General features: G+C 37.9%; 1 protein-coding gene across 18 annotated transcripts in view; it reads left to right on the top strand.

Annotated features, from left to right (window-relative positions):
• The first annotated feature begins 1,202 nt into the window (after window positions 1-1,202).
• Window positions 1,203-24,108, top strand: part of syne1b (spectrin repeat containing, nuclear envelope 1b) — a 188,368-nt gene continuing 165,462 nt past the window's right edge. For 15 of the 18 annotated variants that reach the window (XM_067456134.1, XM_067456132.1, XM_067456129.1 and 12 more), the window contains exons 1-2: window positions 13,468-13,718; window positions 17,153-17,214. In XM_067456134.1, the coding sequence (XP_067312235.1) occupies window positions 13,640-13,718; window positions 17,153-17,214 (141 nt within the window). In that variant the 5' untranslated portion in view covers window positions 13,468-13,639. Of the gene's footprint in view, window positions 1,449-13,466; window positions 13,719-17,152; window positions 17,215-24,108 lie in introns of those variants that run through there. The other 3 variants (XM_067456139.1, XM_067456138.1, XM_067456126.1) reach the window with 2 other exon arrangements.

Raw genomic sequence — 24,108 nt, 5'->3', positions numbered from 1 at the left:
CATCCATCCATCCATCCATCCATTATCTATCTATCTATCTATCTATCTATCTATCTATCTATCTATCTATCTATCTATCTATCTATCCATCCATCCATCCATCCATCCATCCATCCATCCATCCATCCATCTATCTATCTATCTATCTATCTATCTATCTATCTATCTATCTATCTATCTATCTATCTATCTATCTATCTATCTATCTATCTATCTATCTATCTATCTATCTATCTATCTATCGCGTTGTTTCATGTGTAAACGCCCCCCTTATCGTTTCCTATAACACCAATAGGTGGCGGTAAAGGTCACATGAAGTAACGCGGCCTTGCAACATTGTTTAAAGGTTTCCAAAGCAACCAGTCTAACAGAGTTTCACCATCATCATCATCATCATCACATGAGACACAAGAGCCTGCGGGGAAGGAAGCGTCATCTGCTCACGGTAATACACACTCTACATAGGCTACACATGAAACAACTAGATTCTGATGAAATAAAACTGGTGTTCTTGGCGATTTGAGCAATAGATTTCCTGTTTAATCGTCGAGCATGCATTTAAACTTCAGACAAGCTGTTTGTGCAGATATTTATCTTGTGTTGCTGAGTTTCTGCTGTCTTCACTTAGTTAATTGCGTAACTTTGGCGGATAAATACGCATGCAAGTCCATGATGCGTTTCATGTGCAATAAACATCTAAGATGAAAAGTGTTTCCTCGTGGGCAAAGACTGCATTATGGATGAGCTCTTATGATTAAAACTCTTTTCCATAGAATATCAATCAGTCAATATATCCATCGATTATTATTATTATTAATACTATTATTAAACTGGCAAAAAATAAATAACAGCAATATATGTAATATTTAAGGGACATGCATGACTACACTGTGCATTCAGCACATAGAAACACAATGACATTTAATGCACTGTAGAAAGTGGAAATGTGCAGTTTTTCAACCAGATCTTAAAATGTACTTATTTGATTTAGTCATAATTATTATTATTTTATTAATATTTTTTGTCACACTAGTTAGTTTATATGTTTGCTCATCTAAATCTTTTTACAGTGTTCTCTCTAACACCAACGCTGTTACTCTTTCTTCTCTGTTCACTGAGTAGATAGAAGAGGACTTCTGATTGGCCGACTAACCAGCCGGGCACCTAAATGAAACCTGCGTCTCTATTGGATCATATCAAGTTCCTGGAGTTTCTGCATCAGATTGAGAGAGAGAGAGAGAGAGAGCTAGAGGAAGAAAGAGAGTTGTAGGAGGGGCGGATGGGGATGCCCCTTAAGAAAGTAGTGCACTATCTTCTGTCTACTGTGCTGATTGCATGAGTGATCCGGTGTCAGAGGAGAACAGGACTGTAGAGAGGGACCATGGCTTCCCTAAGCCCTTTCGGACGGTCCACCAAGGACATTATGAATGTGATGCAAAGGCTGCAAGGTAGGTGATGCTGTATTTCTGTTCTCCCAGCTCCCACGACCGTCCTCTGGCTCTATGAGTCAGGAGGAATTTTTGCTGATTCAGTGCCTTCTCACCAATAGTTTGCCAGATGCCTCTTGTTGCACAAATGCACCATATTTGATAGCACAGGAACTTACCCACTTGAGAAATCAATATTGATGCTTTACATAATGGCTATGCGTGTCCATCTATTTATCTTTAAACTAATGTTGTCATCAAATACAGCATATGGCAGTGCTGCAAAAAAGAGAGGTTTGAGCATTTAAACTGTCCCAAGGGAATCATGCACTTTCATTATAATGGCTTACGGACGCCTTGCTTTATCAGCTGAGAATTCAAATGGACTGATTTTGTGCTGCAGTGCTTGAGGAAAGAATAGCTTTTCTTCACCTTTTAACTAGATATAGAGGATGTGTTTGTGTCGTGATGTTTTCTGCATATTTTTGGACATAATTGTGTCTGCTTGGTGCTGACATAAATTGGTAATTTAATTAAAATCACACAGATGGCATGTAATCTAATGGCAAAGAACTATATTGTTAAATCGCCCTCGTAATGGCTGTTGATAATTGATTAAAAAATAGTCTTTTGGGGGTAATTCATTGGGAATTAGATTTGTGTTTAAAATAAGTTTAGCCCATGAAGGTCATCATTGTTGTTACTTACAGGAAGCTGTCCTTGACAAAAGGCCCTTTTCTTAAACTCGTGTTGCTGCCATAGAGAGAGTAGTTTTGTTTGACCTTTCTTGCTCTAATGATTCTTTGATAAGGTTGTTTTAGTTTACTGGAGTGCTATGAATGTCATGTCATATCAAATGTATTTAAGGCATAATTTCTGCCGATATTGTCTCTGCAATCCAACATAATGAGTATGGATTTTTAGATTCCAGGAAATGTTAAAATGTTTTTGGAATAATTTTTTGAGGAAGACAAAATATAAAACCACCCAAAAGAAAAACAGAAGCGATGATTCCTGTTCTGGGAGTGAGTGATGACGTTGGGATGCAGGGGCTCATGCTGGTAGGAAAATATTTCCATAATCCACCTGTTTTGCTGGACAGCTTCATTATTATCCATCACCAAATCCACATGTTTAAAGGGATAGTGGTCAAGTTAAAGCTAAAAAGCACAAAATGTAAAAGCACGAGCACATAACACAATACTGAAATTTTAACAAAAATGAACTGAAAATATTATACTTTCAAAATATTAATATATTATATATGGAAAATAATACTAAAAGTACACTGTTCAAGTGTCTCAGTGTTGTTTTTCCACACAATGGAAAAAAGGGTGTTCCCAATATTCTTCAAAATATATTTATTTTTGTTTACCACAGTAGAAAGAAAGTCAAACTGATTTTTAATCATAAAAGTGCAAAATTGATGAATTTTTTTTCGTGGAGTATCCCTTAATTAAAGGTGCAGTAAGTGATTTCTGAGAAACACTGTTGATATTTGAAAGCAACCCAAACACACACCCCTCCATTCATTGGTCCACCACCCCTAAAAACATGTAAGAGTGGATGTCTCTTTATATCATAGATGAAGTGCAGCAAAATAATGCTTTGCGAAAACGATAAGGAAGAACAAAAAATTAACATACAGTCACAAAAGTATACAAGTCGCCAGCATCTCCAGACAAACAATGACTCACAAAACTGTGCTGTTTCTATAACTAACATTACAACAATGTGAAACATATCAAAACTAATGTCACTCACATACAGAGCAGAATCAACGCAACCTCGACATCTGTTAGTCATCTGTTAGTCTTCTGTTTTCATGCCTTCCCACTTAGGTCTCTCCAGTGATGGAAAGTGTTTCTATACTAACACGGTTCCTAAAGCTCTTGCCTGATCATAAGCCTTCTTTTCCCAGTGATGTTCTTCTGAACTCTTTTCTCTTTTGTAATGTCTCTCAGCCATCTCTTTCTATGGTTTTTCTTCAAATCTCTCTCTTTTCAAAACGCCCCACTGCCTGATTGGCTCACTCTCCTCCCCCATCATTAGTAGACACGCCCCTACAGCTGATTGACTCACTCTTTTACCTCCCCCATCATGACTGAACACGGCCCCTTCTGCTGATTGGCTTACTCTCGCTCCTCCCCCCATCATGAACGGACACGCCCCTTGCTGCTGATCTATTAGGGTATTGTGCTGCTCGGCCCTATCCACTCTCAACAGCATTTCTCGGAAATCACTTACGGCATCTTTAAGCTTGCGTCACTACTGCTAACAAACTTAAGAAATTAAAAAATCTAGATTGTAATAAAACACCCAGACTGACCAATATGCTCAATGCCCATATATTGTTCAGTGTTTTTGTCTAAGAGCAGGACAGGGACTCTAGAAGAGTAGGCGGTGCGTGAGGGAACAGGTAGAACCTGACACCTCTTTTGGAAGATGTCCTGTCCTTGGAAGATGGAACAGATCGATACTTGGACTCTGGCATTGTGCCCCTTCTTATTGACTGATGACTGTTAGTCAGTGTTGGCAGTGGACAGGGGCAAGTCTATAAAAATTACAAATTAGCTGTATTTAGTTCTGTTTGATGGCGTCCTGCTGGTCGAGTACAGCGAGATCTTTGAGAGCGTTAATTCCGTGACTAAATGAAAGCAGATGCTTCACTGTTGGCTTTCATGGAAGAGTAATAACAGCATCAGGCTAGCAAAATTGTCTGCTCAATAATTGATTTAAGAATGATTTCAACAGCTCTTATGACAATAATCAGAGCAGGAGTTTATGAAAAGAGCGATAATACAAACATAAGTTTTGTTTAGATCTAACTCCTTTTAAACTTAATAACCAGGCCTTGTTTAGGCATGCTGGGTAACACAATAATAATCTACTAGCAGGTGACTGACTGTGACATATGGACTTATCCGGATTTATGGATGTAATCACAAAAAGAAAAATAGGTTTATTTTAGTTCATTCATTTAAAATAAACCTGGAACCCATTTGAAGAAAGTTATATATATATATATATATATATATATATATATATATATATATATATATATATATATATATATATATATATATATATAAGCTATAAAGATATATTAAAAAAAAATATTAATCAAATAATTTTGATTGGAGAGTAAAAAAAAGTTTCTGTAAGGCGGGTGGATTTTTTTTTTTCTCAAAATGGCACCTTGATAAATAAGGCATAAGACTAGTAAATATATTTTAAGGATGTAAATATAGTGTCAGGTTGACATTAAGGTTTTATCTGTTTATGGCTATTTGAGGTTTTATTTTCACAGTAGCCTACTCAAACTCACTATCCTGTTCTGAACATCTCTTAAAGTTCATAAGAAAACACTCTTCATGAAAAGATAATGATGAAAGGGATGAAAGTGTGTGGCGCATGCACCCATTCAAAGCCTCTAATGCATTTCCTATGTAACCTGTGCAGGATATTGGGCTACTTCCTTGTTGAGAATTTATGTTTATTGCTGATCACCATGGCAATGCCCACATGCTCATAGTCTTCAGGACGAAACATGAAGCGTGAATTCAGCTGAAAACAGACACTTATTATTCAAACACTCCAGGAAGGAAGTTGCATATGCGTGATAACTGGCACTTCTGTTTTTAGCGCCAAAATTTCAAGAGTCAGGCATGCATTTACTGCTTTAGTGTAGGAAGCCTGAGTTTAGAATACATGATGCCTGTTTTTAGATGGAAAATGTATCTACTTAACACACCCACATATAAACCCACATTTTACACTGACAATCATAATTAACATGCATTTAGAAATCACTTATTGTGCAGGTTAAATTTCTGATTTGATGTAGCCTGTACATTTTTTCATACGCAGTAGATTTGACATTTGATGTTGGCAGAGCAGTTGCATTTTTGGTGAAATCAGTTGAATTAATTTCATGCATGTGGTCAAATGCAGTTTGCATTGAAGGCACATCAGAGGAGGTGTGTGCTCGTTACCATGGCACATCAACAGCTCATAAGGCGACTTCTGGTTTATGTGACAGGTCTGTGGTTACTGTTTTCAGAGTAACCTCTTTTGGTTTCCCTCTCAGTGGTGACTGGCGCATGCCTGTTTCGAGCAGTGTGGTAAGAGCATCATTCATTGGCACGAATTATTTTTTATACATCAGCCATTTCCTTTAGACTCGTATCAGATGAAAACTCTCCAACGAAGAAGGATCTTGTTGTTTATTGTGAAAGTTTGCATAAGAAGGTTGTTGTCTTGAATTGAACTGTAAATCTGAGGGCGTCATATCAGTAAATGTTAAAATATATATTGTTGGTCTGCAATGCTCAAATCTGACTCTTATCTGATGCTCTCTCATCACATTGAACAAAACACATTGTTATATTGCAGCATTTAATGCGGTCAGAGAGTGTTTTAAAAGGACACTAGAGGGCAGTATTTCAGTGTTCAATATTTCTTCTAAATATTTAGATTATTATAAATGTATCCTTGTTAATACATCTTTAATTTTTTTGGCCTAATACATGAAATCAACATTTGCATGCGGTCAGTTGAAACTGCACCAGTGATGCATTAAAGACGCTCTCCATTCAGCAGATGACGGCAACATCTGACCCGTTGCCCATGATATCATCTGTCCCGAGTTTGTGTTGAACACACTCATTTAAATTTCAGGTGCTCCACACACTTGTTTCTCTTATTTCTATGAGTAGACTGAAAGTGACTGTACGTTCATTAATACTTGAATTAACTGTAATTCTTAACACTAAGTGCAAGTGAATGATGCTACAAACTAGAAGGACATTATAATAAATAAAGCTGTCTAACACTGTAAGCTTGAACATTGCACATTTTTTGATAGTGGGACCGATCCAGTTTGTCTTGTTGCAGCACTAGCACTGACACTGGATGTTAAACACTAATGATCATCTATTGATTGCTGATGGAGGTCTGTGGGGCTTTTGCAAATTGCTTTGCATTCTGCACTTGTATGCATTTGTTTGAGCCTTTTTTAAACTCAGTATTGTATCCCAAAGAGCTTTACATTATCCTGCGATCACATTTCAGGTTTGGACAGCTACACTGTAAAAAAAATTGTTAGTTTTTGTTGGTTTAACTTAAAAAAGTAAGTAACCTGGTTGCCTTAAAATGTTGAGTTTATTGAAATTAAAAATTTGAGTTGATACAATGAAGGAAGTTTGTTTAATAAATAGAAACTCAAAATATTTTTGTATCTGAACCACATACAAAATTTGATAAATCATGAAAATAGCACAATTTGGCTGCAAAATAAAACACACACAATTACCCAATATGCTTACAAAATATTTTAATAATATTTTAATAAAGGTTGTCAAATCTCAAATTTTTTTCATTGTATTAACTCAAAATGTTAATTTCAATGAATTCAAAATTTTAAGGCAACCAGGTAACTTTTTTGCTAAATAATTTTTACAGTGTACATAACATAATTAATCCATATATTGGGAAGAGCACCGATTTAAAAAAAAAAAAATACATATATACTGTATATATTACTTTTTTTTCTTCTTGAAAGGGATTACTCTTGATTTTGTTACTTCTGATGTAAATGAATTAAATATTGTATAGACTATAGTCAATTCAACAATTCTACATAAAACATACAATAAACATATATAAAATAATACTAGAGTTACTCTAAAAAGTAATTCATTACTAGTTACTAATTACATCTTCAACAGTGTAATAAATACGGTTACAAGAAAAGTATGTGAACCCCTTGCAGAAAATGTGAATAATTTTAACAAAATAAAAGAGATCATACAAAATGAATGATACTTTTTTATTTAGTACGGTCCTGAATAAGATATTTTCCTTACTGTGCGCCGTTCCCTGGATGATCCACTGCTTTTTGTTTTGTTTTATGATGGTTGAAAATCCTCCAGTCCAGGTCCTGCAAATTCTTCAGGTTTCCAGCATATTTTTCATATTTTTTCCAGCAGTGACTATGTTTTTGAGATCTATCTCAAAGATTCCATCTGTAAAAACACTGAGGACGATTGAGGGACTCAAACACTATTAAAAAAGGTTCAAACATTCGAGGGTCCATACATACAGGGTTATTTTAATACATGTAACTATTTGATGGTCTTGTGGGTTTGGAATATATTTAAAAAAAAATGTAATGTACAATTTCTTATTCAGGACAGCACTAAATAATAACGATAAAAATACAAAAATATGTATAGTGTATGATCTCTTATTTGATTAAAATCATTCACATCTTGATTCACACTTATTCTAGTTCGCACACTGTCAGGTCTTTTTAATCTGTTTTTAAGAACACTGAGCTTTCACCCTGTTAACTCAAACAGATTGTGGCTCATTAGATGAGCATGTGATATCACTTTTTTCACAAATGTCATTATCTTCTAGGACTGAAACAGTTTGAGGTGCATTCCTCTATCTTTAACACAAAAGGCTTTTTGAGATATAAATACCTGAGCTATGCTACGGTGAGTGAGCGGAGAATGGATTTTTCCTCTAAGTGGATTTGAGAAGGAACAATTATATTTTGTAAATGCACTTACATTTCAATGCACCAAGACATGAGATTGAATTAAGTAATTTAATAAAGGGTGTTTTATTAAACAGGGCACAATACAAAGCAATGCATGCCTGGAAGATCAAGACTTGACATTAGGGATGTCCATTTCTGGTCATAGGATGGTCTTACAACTGCACAATTAAATATATATCATGACACAAATAAATGTTTTGTGAGGTGGATTGGGTTTGTGTGGACCTCATGCTGTGGCTGATGGTCAGGAATAATAGAGTGATGTCACTGGCTGCACTGTAGCAGGTGGCAGATGCTTTTGCTCTAGCTGTGACATAAATGATTCAATACTTTGAGTGCAGTTGGTTCCCAGTTGCCTTATAGCCATTTTTTTATGATTAAATTCATGCTATGAATGTTTTTTGCCATAGACACCTACAGAAACAAAAAGACTTAAAGGATTTAAAGTCAACATGAGTAAAATAGAATATTACATGAAAAATATACATATCCAGTGGGACTTGATTTTAATTTAAAAGTTAGAAGTTGGTAAGAATTTTTAATACTTTTTCTTTTGAAAAAAGTTTCTTATGTTCATCAAAGCTACATTAATCTGGTCAAACATACAGCAACAATTATATTATATTAATAACTATATTCATAACTTTAAAGGTGCCCTAGAATGAAAAATTGAATTAACCTTGCAAGCATTGGGGATCATTTATATGCACGAGCCCAACATTTGCATTTGTCCAAGCAAGCCGAATCCACTGATGGTAAACAAGACACTCGAAGATAGCAAAAACGGCTCTCATGACACATGGTTGAGGTTTATTATAATCGGATACCACAACAAATCGTTCGTTTGTTCGGCCCATTACAAGCAAGCTTCACTCAGCGTCTTAAACTGAAGAAAGGGGCAACTATATTCCTGCAAGCAGTAAGTGATTTATCCACTTATTGACTGTTTAAACAATTTCTGATTAAATTGAACGTTTCTTAAAGGGGTACTTCAGCGCTGGGAAGATGAATCTGTATTTAAACTGGGTCATCAATGCAGTAGAAATGTGAAATTATTTTTGAATTTGGTGTCTTCTAGACTGAGAAAAGACAGAAAATGTATTTTTGTCCCATGGGGATGAAAGACTACAATTCCCAGAATGCTTCGCTGCCCTGTGCCATTCCCAAAACCACCACCTTCATTACTGTGACTGAGTTAGAGAAGACACTACAATTAAAAACTGAACGTGTCTGTTCAATATAATGAGTGAGTCACCGCGCGAGTCTCACAGCACTGAGCACTAACTGCAGGAGTAATGAGAGCTGAGGTAATCGCGACTATGCTCGCGGCATACATTCACAACGCGAGTTCAGTCTGGCACGCGTTTCAGTTCATGCCTTTGCAAGCTTAACTTTCATAGAAATGAATTTGAGAAGTTAAAAGACTTACATTGCTCACCATAGCTCCGTTTAAATGATCCTGTCTGCCAGCTGAGCTCTCCCTGCCAGCTGAGTGTAATCTCCCATCCCCCATGCGCAGATTCAAAACATGCGGAAATGGCTCCCTCTGCTGGCTGTAGTCTTTAGCCTTTGGGCAAGCATTCCTCCTATGATGCAAAAATCGTCATTTTGCATCATAGGAGGAATTTTTCCAGAAATAAAATGCATAAATCTCTCGTCTCTGGGAGATATGAGGGGGGAAAGCACAATAATTTGAATATTCTCCAGGGTTTCTACTGATACAAAGCCATATGCTAATCGCTGAAGTAACCCTTTAAAGACTGCATTGTCTAGATGAAGTAAGATGCTAACTACAGTAACAATAGGAAACTCCAAGTACCAAACAAAACTAAATAGTGTGTCTAATGACAAAGGTTAATATTATTTTGTATTACAAAATACAACCGTAGATACCGTTCACTCGATCCTTCTAGCAAACTTCACCTTTTCAACCATATAAGTTAAAACGATAGTCAATGGAGATTGCTGAAATGCAGCTTACTTGTTTATCGGTGTTTTCAGATCGTCCGTGCGCGCGAGAGAGCTTGTGTGCATATGGTTGCCAGATTGGACATGTTTAGGTAAAAACCGGAGTGTATACAGGTTTCTTTTCACAGATAATCTCTGTTTGGGGGATTAAATTACTGAAATCTGGCAACCGCACGAACGCAAGCTCTTTCTCGTGCGAGGTTGATCTGAAAACACTAATAAACAAGTAAGCTGCATTTAATCAATCTCCATTTGAGATGTTTTGCTTAGTTTTATTCAGTCGGTCTGTGTTGTGTCAGGACGGTCAGGACTCACGAGCCGCTGAACTGCTGTGAGCTGCTGAAATAAGCCAATCAGAGCAGAGCTCAACATTAATATTCATGACTCTTCCAAATAAGGCAAAAATAGAGCATTACATCCTAGGGACAATTTATAGGGTTGTAAATGGACCTGTAAAACTGTATCTGGACAATTTTTGCCCTTAAATAAGCCACATACCCTCTATGTAGATATCAGAGAACAATTTAACATATTGTTTCAAATCATTCTAGGACACCTTTAAATTTTTTAATAGCTTTTCTATTCGAGTGTATTTTTAAAATGTAATTTATTCCTGTGACCAAAGCTGAATTTTCAGCATCATTCCTCACGTCTTCAGTGTCACACGACCCTTCAGAAATCTTTCTAATATGATGATTTGATACTCATCAAATCATCGTGTTATTATCAATTTTATATATATACACAGCATTTTATTAGTGCTGTCAAATCGATTATATTCATCTAACATAAATGTTATACATTACCTGTATTACTATTTAATTGCTTTATTTTTGCATTATGTTTAACGTCTAACTGCATACATTTTTTTCCCTATAAATCTTGATTTTTCTTTTTTCTTAAGAAAATATGAATGTTGTTAAGGTGTTTTTTTAATTATTAGTACTGGGTGGATATGAATGTATTCTGGGTGGTTGCCAGGGGGTTGCTAAGTGTTTGCTCAAGTCAAAAGAGTCCACTTCAAAGTATCTTTATTCCATTTAGTCTATGGACACATGACACATGATTTGAAGGATCAGTTTATGTCTGTTGCACAAATGCTATAGGAAAAAATACTTGCCAAATTTGAATATTTAGTAGTTTGTTCAAGCACTATTACTAAGCAAGATTAAAGAGTTAGTTCACCCAAAATTTTTAATTCTCTCATTAATTCTTTACCCTGATATCGTTCGACACCCGTAAGACCTCCGTTCATCTTCAGAACACAAATGAAGATATTTTTGTTGAAATCCGATGGCTCAGAATGGCCGTCATTTGCCACAATGACTACGTTTACATGGACAACAATACTCCGATATTAATCTGATTAAGACAATACTCTGATTAAGAGGCTACCATGTAGACAGCGATTTCTAATTACCTTAATCTGATTAAAGTCATAATCTAACTAAACATAAATCGGATTAAGACATGTGGAGTATGCCTATTTTAGTCGCATTATCAGAGACATGTACACACCTTAATCTAACTATTAATGTCATGTCGGAGATTTCACCGCATTTTGTGACAGGACACATACCGTTACGCACAACAGGGGAGTGCAGAGGGGAGGCTTTGTGGGTTGGAGCCTCTGCCCTTTTTGAAAATTAATCAAAAGTGCCCCTTTCAACAATCATCGATAATATTGTGGCCAATAAAACATAATTGGAATTATACTTAATATAACAACGTGTACAAAACAGTAACAAATAGTGGAAAAGTCGCGTTTATCTTTTACGGATCTGTCAGTCTGAAAAGTCGTTGCCATAAACGTCGTTGCTATGGGCGGTGTGTGTTTTACTTGACTGTTCATTGTGAACACTGCGTCCTCTCTCTATTTTTATTTTTGTTGTAATTACTATGCTCATTGTAAAAGTAAAATACAATAAGTTTGTATCTGTAATCGCAAACCAGATGGGTCATTCAGTGAACGCCTGTGGCTCGACGGCAGGAAAAACAATCCAAAGAGTCATGATTTTTAAACCTTTTTCATAATTAATCAAAAATATAATTATTCTAAATGTAGGCTGTCAATAAGGAGGAAAGAGGGGCAGTGTCTCTTCAAAAAAAAAAAAAAAAGAGGCAATACATATTACAAAAATAAATCAACGTAAATGTAGATATAAAACATTATAAAAACGCATGTTTTGTTATACTTCTTAATGTAAAGTAACACTGTCCAACAGCGACACCCGCAGGTGAAGTTAGCGGGTTTACTGAGCCCATAAAATTAACACACCTGCCAAAGTCACGCTATGATTGGATGTTGGAGAACATAGCGTGGCATGGGGACGTAATGACGTGCCATAATCGATCTATGTTCTAGCACATGTAAAACGGGAACATGAACGGAGTACTCTAAAAGCAACTCATGTAAACACCTTAATCAGAATATTGTCTTATTTAGAATAAGGTCAATAATTAGATTACTGCTGTCCATGTAAACGTAGTCAGTGTCATTTCCTCTCTCAAGACCCATAAAGGCACTAAAGACGTCGTTACAAAGCCCATCTCACTACAGCGGCTCTACAATCATTTTATGAAGCCACAAGAATAGTTTTTGTGCGCAAAAAACTAAATAACGACTTATATAGTGATGGGCCGATTTCAACACAAACTTTTGAACGGTTATGAATCAGTGTATCGATTCATGATTCGGATCGCGTGTCAAACTGCCAAATCAAGAATCAATACGCTGATTAATAACCGTTCAAATTTTTGTTTTGAAGTCGGCCCATTTAAGTCTTTATTTAGTTTTTTTGCACACAAAAACTATTCTCGTCGCTTCATAGAATGTTTAATTAATACATTGTGCACAATAAGACATTATAATTATTAATAAATATATATAAAAATCAGTCAATTAAAAAAAAGTCTGTTTCTATGTGCTTTGCATCTTGCACATACAAACTCATACACACCCACAGTAATTGTGTTGTGTACCAATAAGTCCCTTGTTGTACAGCATTCTGGACTGCAATGAATCTGATTATTTGCTAAGCCATTCCTGCATTAGGGTGTCTGCAGTGCTTGTAGTGAAGGCCCCGGTGTAGTTCAAGCTGTGTAGCACGAGTACTGACCCCCACCCACCCATATAAATCAGGATAACACCAGCTGCCCAGTGACATCACAGCCCCCCGCGTGCTGATTGGAGGATCAGTGCCATAGCCGGTTAGTATGGCTGCAGCTGTGGGATGCTGCTGGAACTAGAACGGACCTGAACGGAGCATCCACACCAGCACGACTCCCCAGCTCTGCTAACAACAGGAAGTTGCTTGGCTCATAAAAACTGCCCTCGATTAGCAGCCTATCCACAGCGGAGGAGAGAGAGAGAGAGAGAGAGAGAGAGAGAGAGAGAGAGAGAGAGAGAGAGAGAGAGAGAGAGAGAGAGAGAGAGAGAGAGAGAGAGAGAGAGAGAGAGAGAGAGAGAGAGAGAGAGAGAGAGAGAGAGAGAGAGACAACAGGAGGAGGGGGAGGTTCCATCCTCCAGCACTCAGTCGCACTGTGTTTTCACACGGAAAGCTCCTGCTTCCCGGAGGAAATAAAGGATAGCTGATCTGGTTTTCCTCCCTGAATGACAGGCACGCAATACCACACATGAAGGACGCAAAGAAACGGAGGGAATGCAGGGCTCACAATGGCTCACTTTAAGGACGTAGCTGTGAAAAAGACCACGTCTCTGAATCTGGTGACGGGATTCTTTCAGTATCTCCGCGGTAAGTGGGACATCGATGCCTCCTCTCATCTGACTGGATATTTCAGGAGCCACTAGCTCAGATTTACATGTAGTCTGTGCTTCACTGAATGTAGGTGAAACAGATGCATGATCCAGATATGCAGTGACACGTCTCTGGGTCATATGGCTCACTAGACATTAATGACCAGCTGAGGTCTTCCTCGTCTTCCTCCTCGGGAGAGGTAATCACCGTGTTGGCACGGGCCACGGCTGCACACGAGTGCTGATGTTAACCTCTTTACGGTTGCGCATGTTGGATTTTAATGGCTGTGGTGGTGTGCTTAAGGCTGCACCGGCATGCCATGTGTGTGCTAAAGTACATGGATGCTTCTTAAACATGGCCTGCGCATTGCATTAGAACATGCATGCAAACGTAGGATGTTGTCTCTTGTGAATATCGTTGGTCCGTCTGGGCCCATCGTGCATAAATATGTCTGGTGGGTGTGTGTTGGCGACCTGAATGACCTTATCTGCATCTTGAAATGCTCTGCAATATGTTGTGTTAAAAATGTCACAAACTTCCATTATTGCTGTTTGCGAAGTTTAGCATCCCTATTGCTATTGCTAATACTTAGGGTTTTCTGAGCAGTATTAATTAGTTACTGAACAAACAATACAGTACAAACTTTTTTCACCTGGCAGATGATAAAAATAACAGCAACACCCTGAACAACCTAGGTACCACTCAGAACATCTTTATAGCTGCATAGCAACCACATAGTGACACCCTTGAAACCACCCGGAAAACACCTTTACAGCCACTTTCCTAAAACATTATAGAAACTGTATAGCAATGCACTGACAAAAATTTGAACATCTTTATGGCAGCATATCAACCACACTTTTAAATGCCTTGGCAACCACCTAAAGCATCATAGAAACAGCAAAGCAATGCCCTGACAACCATTCATAACATCTTTATGGCTGCATAGCAATAGCTTGGCAACTATTTAGAACTCCTTTGCAAATCCAACATCCTAGTTACCGCTCAGATCACCCTACTGTAGCAACTTCATAGCAGTGCCCTGGCAACCAACCTGAACATCCTAGCAACCACTCAGAACATCTTTATGGCTGCATATAAACTTTCTAGCAGCCCTTTAGCAACACCCTGAACACCCTAAGTACCACTCAGAAAATGCTTTCATAGCTTTATTTAAAATGCTTAAATTATAGCTGCATAGCAACCACTCAGAGCACTTTTGCAGCCACTTTTCAATGCCTTGGTTGGCAACCACCTAAAACATCATAGCAACCACATAGCAATGCCCTGACAACCACCCAGAATATCTTTATGGCTGCATAGTAACTTCAAAGCAACACTTTTCAATGCCTTGGCAAACACCTAAAACATCATAGAAACAGCATACCTACAAATCAGAACATCTTTATGGCTACATAGTAATGCCCTGACAACCACTCAGAACATCTTTATGGCTTCATAGCAGTGGCCTGGCAACCACTCGGAACTCCTGTGCAAACCCATAGCAACAACCTGGCAACCGCTCAGATCATCCAACTGTAACAACTTCATAGTAGTGCCTTGGCAACCATCCAGAACATCCTAGCAACCACTCAGAACATCTAATAGGAACCGCATAGAAACCTTTAGCAGCCGCTTAGCAACGCCCTGGCAACCGCCCAGAACATCTTAACAACTCCATAGCAGTGTCCAGACAGCCACTCAGTGTCTTTAATGTCTTTATGGCTGCATAGCAACAGCCTGCAACCAGCAGAACACATTTGCAGTCCCTTTGCAATACCCTGGAATTTGAAACCACTCAGAACATCCTAACAACTGCTTGACAACACCCTAGAAACCGATCGGAATATCTTTATGGCTGCATAGCAATGGCCTGCCAACAATGCAGCATACCTTTGCAACTAAATACAAAAGGCTGGGAGCCACCCAGAACACACTAATAAATATACATATAACAACACCCTGGCAACCATCCAGAACATGCTAGCAACTGCATAGCAATGCCCTAGTAACCATTCCATAATACCACCATGGCATTGTGGCGATGACTTTTGCACAGCAAGCGCTGAATGAAGTCTTCTTAAGAGCACATAAAAAGCATATCTTTGTTAAAAAATTTTAAATGTGCAGTTATGTTGTTAATGTTGAGTATATACTAACTACTATGGGCCAGATTTACAGCTTACACCAGCGCAAACCCTGTCAGGATTTACTGAAGACACAGTGATTAAATTAGCACTGAAAAGGCGTAGACAGGGTTATTTTTACAGCTGAGAAAAGCATACGCATTTTTAGGTGTTTACTAGCCTGACAAGCCAGACCCACATCAAGATCTGGGTCTGGGAGCTCACCATTGGCCGGGTTCAGTCTGAGGGGCGGGATAAACGGTTGTCTTTCAAATTCCCTCTGCATGCAATTGGATAGCGCTACAACCAACCAGAGCAACGAAGGTGAAGCGGAGCGGAGTTAATAATTAAACTTTCGCCGTATCCAGGCGGCAGAACTCAGAACACATCTTCCCTTATTAAGAATGACTTCAGTGCCGTTCTTTGTTCTTTTCTCAAAGAAAAGCTCAACTCCAAGTCTTCCAGAGTCGCGATCAAAGCTGATTCGAAAGGCAGCCGTTCGCCAGCTTCTGTGAAAGTAGCACGCTGAACCTCTGCAACTCTGCCATCATTATGTTAAGCCCGCCCACCGACTCTATACATGATGTGATTGGCCTGACCAGAGTTTGTTTTTTCCAGCTCACAAGTCTATTGAAAGTTGCTAGACGACACTCGCTGCAAATTAGATTTGCTGCCGCTAGGGTGCATCTAGATTTCTAGGCTAGGAGTTTACCTTTCAAATGCAAAATTTATAGGATTAGAGAATTGAAATGAATCATGCAAGTTGATTTACTAAGGTTTGCGCTAGTCAATTTACTAGTATTTTCACGATTATTACCATCCAAAAAAGGGTGTCTTAAACCAGATGCTAATTTGCGCTTCTCTTGGTAGATCGTGTTGGTCATTATGGAAATGATCCAACTTCGTCTGTGTTCTTTAATTTGTGCATCATCATTAGATCACGCTCAGACCTTTACACTCTCACTGCGCTTTTATGGGATTGCGCTCTGGACCTAATTTGTCCTGAGCAGTAAATCTGACCCTAGATCCAATAATGGGAATATTGCGCTATGTTTCTAATATCATGCAAATGTTTTTGCCCATGCCACATGTGGACGCTCAGCTCTCCTGTGCTGGTGAATATCTCATCTCTCGTTTTTAATGCAGGCTTTGTAAAACTGTAAAATATTCTATATTAAATCCTCTTAGATGCATTTATTTCCAGGTGAGTCATGATGGCTGTGTGGAGAATGGAAGACAGGAAACAGTTTTGAGCAGTAAAAATGATCTGATCACTTACGTGGTTATTGTTTCTCTCTTCTGCAGATGAACAGGAGTCGGTGCAGAAAAGAACTTTTACAAAGTGGATTAACTCACACTTGGCCAAGGTAAGATGTTTTGCAGTCTTTTTCATCTGAATGAATGACACATCGTTTAGTTTGTAGTACTATTTACACTGGATTACAATCCAACAAGGACTCCAAACAGTAATGGGGCACTTTGACACTGAAAAATGCTTGTATGTTATTTTGTGCTGAATTGCCACACAAAAGTTTGCTTACATTTTTTCAGAGCCATTTTCGGAATTTGGAAAATTGTGCTTTTGCTTTATACTTTTTATTCTTTAAAATAAATGGCAGTTGTCTTATTTCATTGTTTAATACTGTGATATTTAGAGACTTTTTTGAACTGTAGCTTAAAGGTGTGTGATTTTTTTTGTGGCATCTAGTGATGAGGTTGTGAATGCATCACCCACCGCTCACCCCTGCACATAGAGAAGCTATGGTGGCTGACACAGGACAAATATGTCGTCGTCAGAGAGAGCATAGCGTAGCCAGCGCTCCGTAGAGAACTCCCTGATTACATAAATAATAATAATTTAACTGTAAAAGAAAATAAATAATACATATTGCCTTCTTTTCATTTATTTCATGCTTTCAAAAGATGAATCAAAGACTCCCTTTTTTAAACTTAAAATAAAACAGTAAGCATTCTGCAGAAAGATGGGAGCATGACAGAGATATAAATAAACTGATTTTGTCATAACACCACTTCCTGTTAAATTTGTATCAAAATTCAAATAGTAGATGTCACGCTCTTTACTAAAGCGTGATTGAGCGCCTCATCATGTGGATCATGTAGGCTACACATGATCCGATTTTTACTTCTTTTCCAGTTACAGAACGAAATATGAATGTCAGAAGGTAGGCTATTATGATAGGCTACAGTACAACTTAAAGAAGAGCACTGCGTGTCTCAGGACACCCGGGATGTCGCGTTTTTCCCTCTTGGTTAAAATGAATAGACCTATTCATCATAATCCCGTGGTAAAGCTGACAAAATAATAATAGTAATGATATTGCAATACTTTTAAAATGTTTTCAAATGGTATGCGATCATTTTGACATTTTAACCGAAAACCATGCGATCAGTTAGACACAAATCATAAACTGGCATGATTGCGACCGCGTCTCGCACCAGTAGTGTCAATCACCTGACTGTGGGTGAAACTTGCGATTTGAACTATGATGAACATTAATATTTCTTTATGAATTTTAGCAAGCAGTTGTGTTAGAAGGAAAACATGGTCTCTAAACTGAGTGTTGAACAACGCGCGCGCTTGTCAACATGATAACTAATCCTCACCTGGTTGCGGACGTCGGCGTGTTCAATGAGACAACACGCGAGGGGAGGGGGAACAAAAGCAACGAGGCGGGAGGCGCGTGAGTGGGGGCGTGCACAGCACAGAGAAGGCAAAACAAGCAAAGTGGCGGAATCAGAATTAAATATAAACAATATATCGATATATTTACGATATGTCCAAATTCATATTGAGTTGAAAAAATATCTCGATATATTTTAAATATCGAGATATCGCCCCTATCGCTACAATAGAGCCTCAAAAATATTACACGCAGCACCTTTAAGAATTTTAGTTTTTTTTGCGTGCCACTATATGACATAATAGACAACCTCTAACTAATAATGCTTAAGAGTTTATGTTAATGTTATTCTGAGGGAAGAGAACACACCAGCGTCTTAAGCACTGATGGCTGTGTTACCGTTCTCCTGTCTTCCTGACCCATCATCCGTGAACAGTGAATGGTCCATGTGATTAGTTTTGTAGCCTAATGTCATAATGACTCTAAAGGGCAAATGTCTGTGTAACCGAGTAAAGCTCAGATGATTAAAGGCTGATCGTGGTCCGGACAGTAAACAGTGAGTGAGGGGGCGTAATGCTGCAATACGCTAATAAAAAGCATGAAGGCCGCTGTTTGTGCTGTGTGCTTTGAGGATGAATGCTGTGTTGTGATGGCGTCCAACTGCCATGGCCAAGATGAGTGGGTGATCTTGTGTTAGTAGGCTGACTCTGAGCATTACAAGATTTTGAAAACCTGCTCTGAATTTATTAAAAGGTGACATATATTTGATTATTATGCATAAATGGAAGCCCATTTCCTTACATTAACATGCATTAGTAAATCATATTTAGAGGATTAAATTATGTCACCTAAAACCTAAAAGTCAAAATTATTATATGAAATATAAAACTAACTTGCAATGGTTTGTTTTTCTGTGATATACACTCACCTAAAGGATTATTAGGAACACCTGTTCAATTTCTCATAAATGCAATTATCTAATCAACCAATCACATGGCAGTTGCTTCAGTGCATTTAGTGGTGTGGTCCTGGTCAAGACAATCTCCTGAACTCTGAATGTCAGAATGGGAAATAAAGGTGATTTAAGCTATTTTTAGCGTGGCATGGTTGTTGGTGCTCGATGGGCCGGTCTGAGTATTTCACAATCTGCTCAGTTACTGGGATTTTCACACACAACCATTTCTAGGGTTTACAAAGAATGGTGTGAAATGGGAAAAACATCCAATATGCGGCAGTCCTGTGGGCGAAAATGCCTTGTTGATGCTAGAGGTCAGAGGAGAATGGGCCGACTGATTCAAGCTGATAGAAGAGCAACTTTGACTGAAATAACCACTCGTTACAACCGAGGTATGCAGCAAAGCATTTGTGAAGCCACAACACGCACAACCTTGAGGCGGATGGGCTACAACAGCAGAAGACCCCACCGGATACCACTCATCTTCACTACAAATAGGAAAGAGAATCTACAATTTGCACGCGCTCACCAAAATTGGACAGTTGAAGACTGGAAAAATGTTGCCTGGTTTGATGAGTTTCGATTTCTGTTGAGGCATTCAGATGGTAGAGTCAGAATTTGGCGTAAACAGAATGAGAGCATGGATCCATCATGCCTTGTTACCACTGTGCAGGCTGGTGGTGGTGGTGTAATGGTGTGGGGGATGTTTTCTTGGCACACTTTAGGCCCCTTAGTGCCAATTGGGCATCGTTTAAATACCACGGCCTACATGAGCAAAGGGATGGACATCTGACCATATCCATCCCTTTATGACCACCATGTACCCATCCTCTGATGGCTACTTCTAGCAGGATAATGCACCATGTCACAAAGCTCAAATAATTTCAAATTGGTTTCTTGAACATGGCAATGAGTTCACTATACTAAAATGGTCCCCATAGTCACCAGATCTCAACCCAATAGAGCATCTTTGGGATGTGGTGGAATGGGAGCTTCGTGCCCTGGATGTGCGTCCCACAAATGTCCATCAACTGCAAGATGCTATACAATCAATATGGGCCAACATTTCTAAAGAATGCTTTCAGCACCTTGTTGAATCAATGCCACGTAGAATTAAGGCAGTTCTGAAGGCGAAAAGGGGGTCAAACACAGTATTAGTATGGTGTTCCTAATAATACTTTAGGTGTGTATATTGCAGTATAAAAATACATAATTATAATATAAAAGACTGATATTTTTGTCATAATGATGATGTCACCTAAAAGTCAAAATTATGATATAAAAAGTCATAATTATATTACATACAAGACACACACACACACACACACACACACACACACACACACACACACACATACACACACACACACACAGGTTTGTTTCACTATATTAGTGAGGACATTACATAGACTTCCATTGATTTTATATCAGGTCAATGATACTTTCTATCCCCTAACCTAACCCCTATCCCTAAACCTACCCATCACAGAAACATGTGCAGAACAACAGATTTAAATAAAAACATGTTTTGGCTGATTTATAAGCCTTTTTAACTAGTGAGGACCAGTCCAATGTCCTCACTAGTGGGTCATTTTCATGTTTTACTATATAAATGAGGACATTTGTGTCCTCACAAGTATTGCCAAACAAGGAACACACACACACACACACACACACACACACACACACACACACACACACACACACACACACACACACACACACACACACACACACACACACACACACACACACACACACACACAAACATGTTGGTCTATGTGGTTTACAGGGACTCTCCATAGGCGAAATGGTTTTTATACTTTACAAACCGTATTTTCTATCCTCTTACACTGCCCCTACCCCTAAACCTACCCATCACAGGAAACATTCTGCATTTTTAGTTTCTCAAAAAAACATCCTTTAGTATGTTTTTAAGGCCATTCGAATTATGAGGACATTTGATATGTCCTCATAAACCACATTTATAGTGTACCGTAATACCAGTGTAATACCCATGTAGTTATACAAATTTGTGTCCTCATAAACCACATAAACAGGCTCACACACACACACACACACACACACACACACACACACACACACACACACACACACACACACACACACACACACACACGTTTATACACAAAAATAAATTACTTCATATCTATGACCACTTTTAGGAAGGATGCTGTTTTTTTTTTTTTTTTTGTAAGACCTGTCACTTTTGGAGCTCTATCTAATGGAGCATCTTCAGAATCTACTGTGACACCAGAACTTCCTGCTTTTGCAAGTCATATACTCTGTGTTGACATGTTTTGTCTTTTGCTAAAGAAGCAGCATGAGACGGACTCTTATGTCTGACAGGTGAAAGTGTTTCAACTGGACAGAGACATTCTGTCAGATCATCTGTTGTATTGTTACATTCAACATTGTTGCGATATTTCCCCTGAACGCAGCTTGCGTTATGTGGAAATGTGGTTTGAATATATGCTTATAGATACAAGTGTGTTTTTGGGAAGTCTTGGACACTGTAGGTATGTGCAGATGGTTGTCGAGAGGGGCTGGAACAATTCTCAGTGGGAAGAAGCATGCTTCGCTCCTAAGGTCTTTGATGTGTGTGTGCCCGGTGATTTCAGATGGTGTGTTTAAGACTCAACAGAGCATTAGCATTAGATCCTTTCAGATATAATCAAGCAAGCCTTGGTCAGTATTATTTGGGTGCATTTTACATTTTGAGAAAGCGAATAATGAACAATTGTCTTTAAAGTTAACATGAAATACATTTGCTACCCAATTTACTGCCATAATGTGAATTATTTCTGGGGCCATTTACACGGCTTTTATGCATTTTTTTTGCCATGCCAAGTTCTTTTCTCAAAGAAAAGCTTAACTCCAAGTCTTCCAGAGTCTCGACCAAAGTCGATTCAAAAGACAGATATTCGTCTGCAAATTGTTATACCATGTGAAATGGTTTAAGGTATTGGCAACAGACTGCACAATTAGCTAAACGAGTTAAGGCAACTGAGAACTTTGTTCAGCCAATGGGTTTTTAGTGTTTTAGCAATTTAGAAAAACTGTAGTAGTTTTTGAGGATCTATGTGAATGGGGATCGTTTTGACAAGGTTGTTTGTACACAAAACTTTTCAAAAACTCAAAAGGAAAACTTTCAGTTTTTTGATGAGTAAACGTATCCTTAGAGTGAATTCGGATATCTGTAGGGAATTAATTGGCTAATAAAATGTTTGCAAAATTTGTGCAATAAAAATTAAAACAAACGTTTCTATTTGAAATAAATACATTTGGTCCATATTGTGATATTAAATTAAATTGTGATAAATCATAGTACAATAATATATTGGGTCTTGAGAAATATTGAGGATGTCCATTTTACAGTTTAATTAACATGTCTACAAATGTCCATTTTTTTAATAAATGGATGAATAAAATATTTTTGTTATTCCTTTTTTAAAGGAGACATTGCTAATTGAATGGATGATGATGTCAGTTTTATGAGGGATACTTATATAATTTTTATGTCAACCTAAAAATATGCTTGTGCAAAACTAAAGCCAAGATAGCATTTATTTCAAAATGTCTTTTTTTTTTTTTTTAACAAAAACATGTTAATGGTCTAATACAGCGAAGAGAAGTTAGAAAAACACGGTTTGGACAGGCCAGAAAAAAAGGCATCTTCATAAAGAGATAGAAAGAAAAAGCTTTTGAAAATATAAGGAAGTTAAACTTTTTGTAGATGTGGTAACATAAATGGCTTTAATTGCACATAGTAAATGATGATCCATTGTTAAGGTCACATGGTTTTGTATAATGACCCAAATGCAGATCACAGAAATGAAAGCGGAGCTGTTGTAAGATGTTGTGAGTGTTGTTGCCCCTCCCTCTCGCCTCATTATGCGTGATTAGTTGCTTTGGTGACGCGGCACTTTGCAGCACACAAAGAGAGGATAATCTGACACAAATGGTGGGTTTAAGTATTCCAGTCAGTGCAGATTGCTCTGAGGGGCCTTTTGTTCCACACAATCGGCTGCACAACAGCTCAAAGCATGCCTATGAAAAGTTTGGAGAATCCCAGTAATGTGTGCAGCAGCGAGGCAGCGTCCGCACAGAAAGCACACGCTCAGTGCATACTAAACTTAGCTGCAGAAAGCGCATAGTAATGCTTTATGTCTGCAATAATTACACATTCACATTGCTGTGTGCTATGTGTCTGCTTACTGGCCTGTCTGTCCAGCAATTTTTTTAATATTTATGCATTTGCATATTGTTATGCATTTGTTTATCAAAAATAAATCTTAGATTTACATTTCTTGCTTCCTTTTTTAAATTTTTTTCCTCATTAGTCAGCATGATCAAAGCAAATGTTTTTGCACATTAAATGTACTTATGAGGCTGTTTTCATGATGGAAAGTTTTGTCTATTTTTGTATGACCTCTGTCATATCTGTTATATTTTCCTATTGTTTTCATTTCCTTTAATATTTTAAAGCAGATTTGCACTTTTTTCCGTACAGGAACTGCTGATTTGAGATTTTCAATCTAAACTCCTACCTGTTTGAATCATGTCTGTATACATCAGTATAGTGTTAGTCCTTACAAAGGTACAGTAACAGTATGATTATGCAGTTATTAATACTGTTGTAC

This window comes from Pseudorasbora parva, chromosome 10 (genome assembly GCF_024679245.1).
Source record: "Pseudorasbora parva isolate DD20220531a chromosome 10, ASM2467924v1, whole genome shotgun sequence".
NCBI lineage: Eukaryota > Metazoa > Chordata > Actinopteri > Cypriniformes > Gobionidae > Pseudorasbora > Pseudorasbora parva.
The sequence above is the reverse complement of the archived record's forward strand: the minus strand, read 5'-3'. Positions and strand labels throughout refer to the sequence as shown.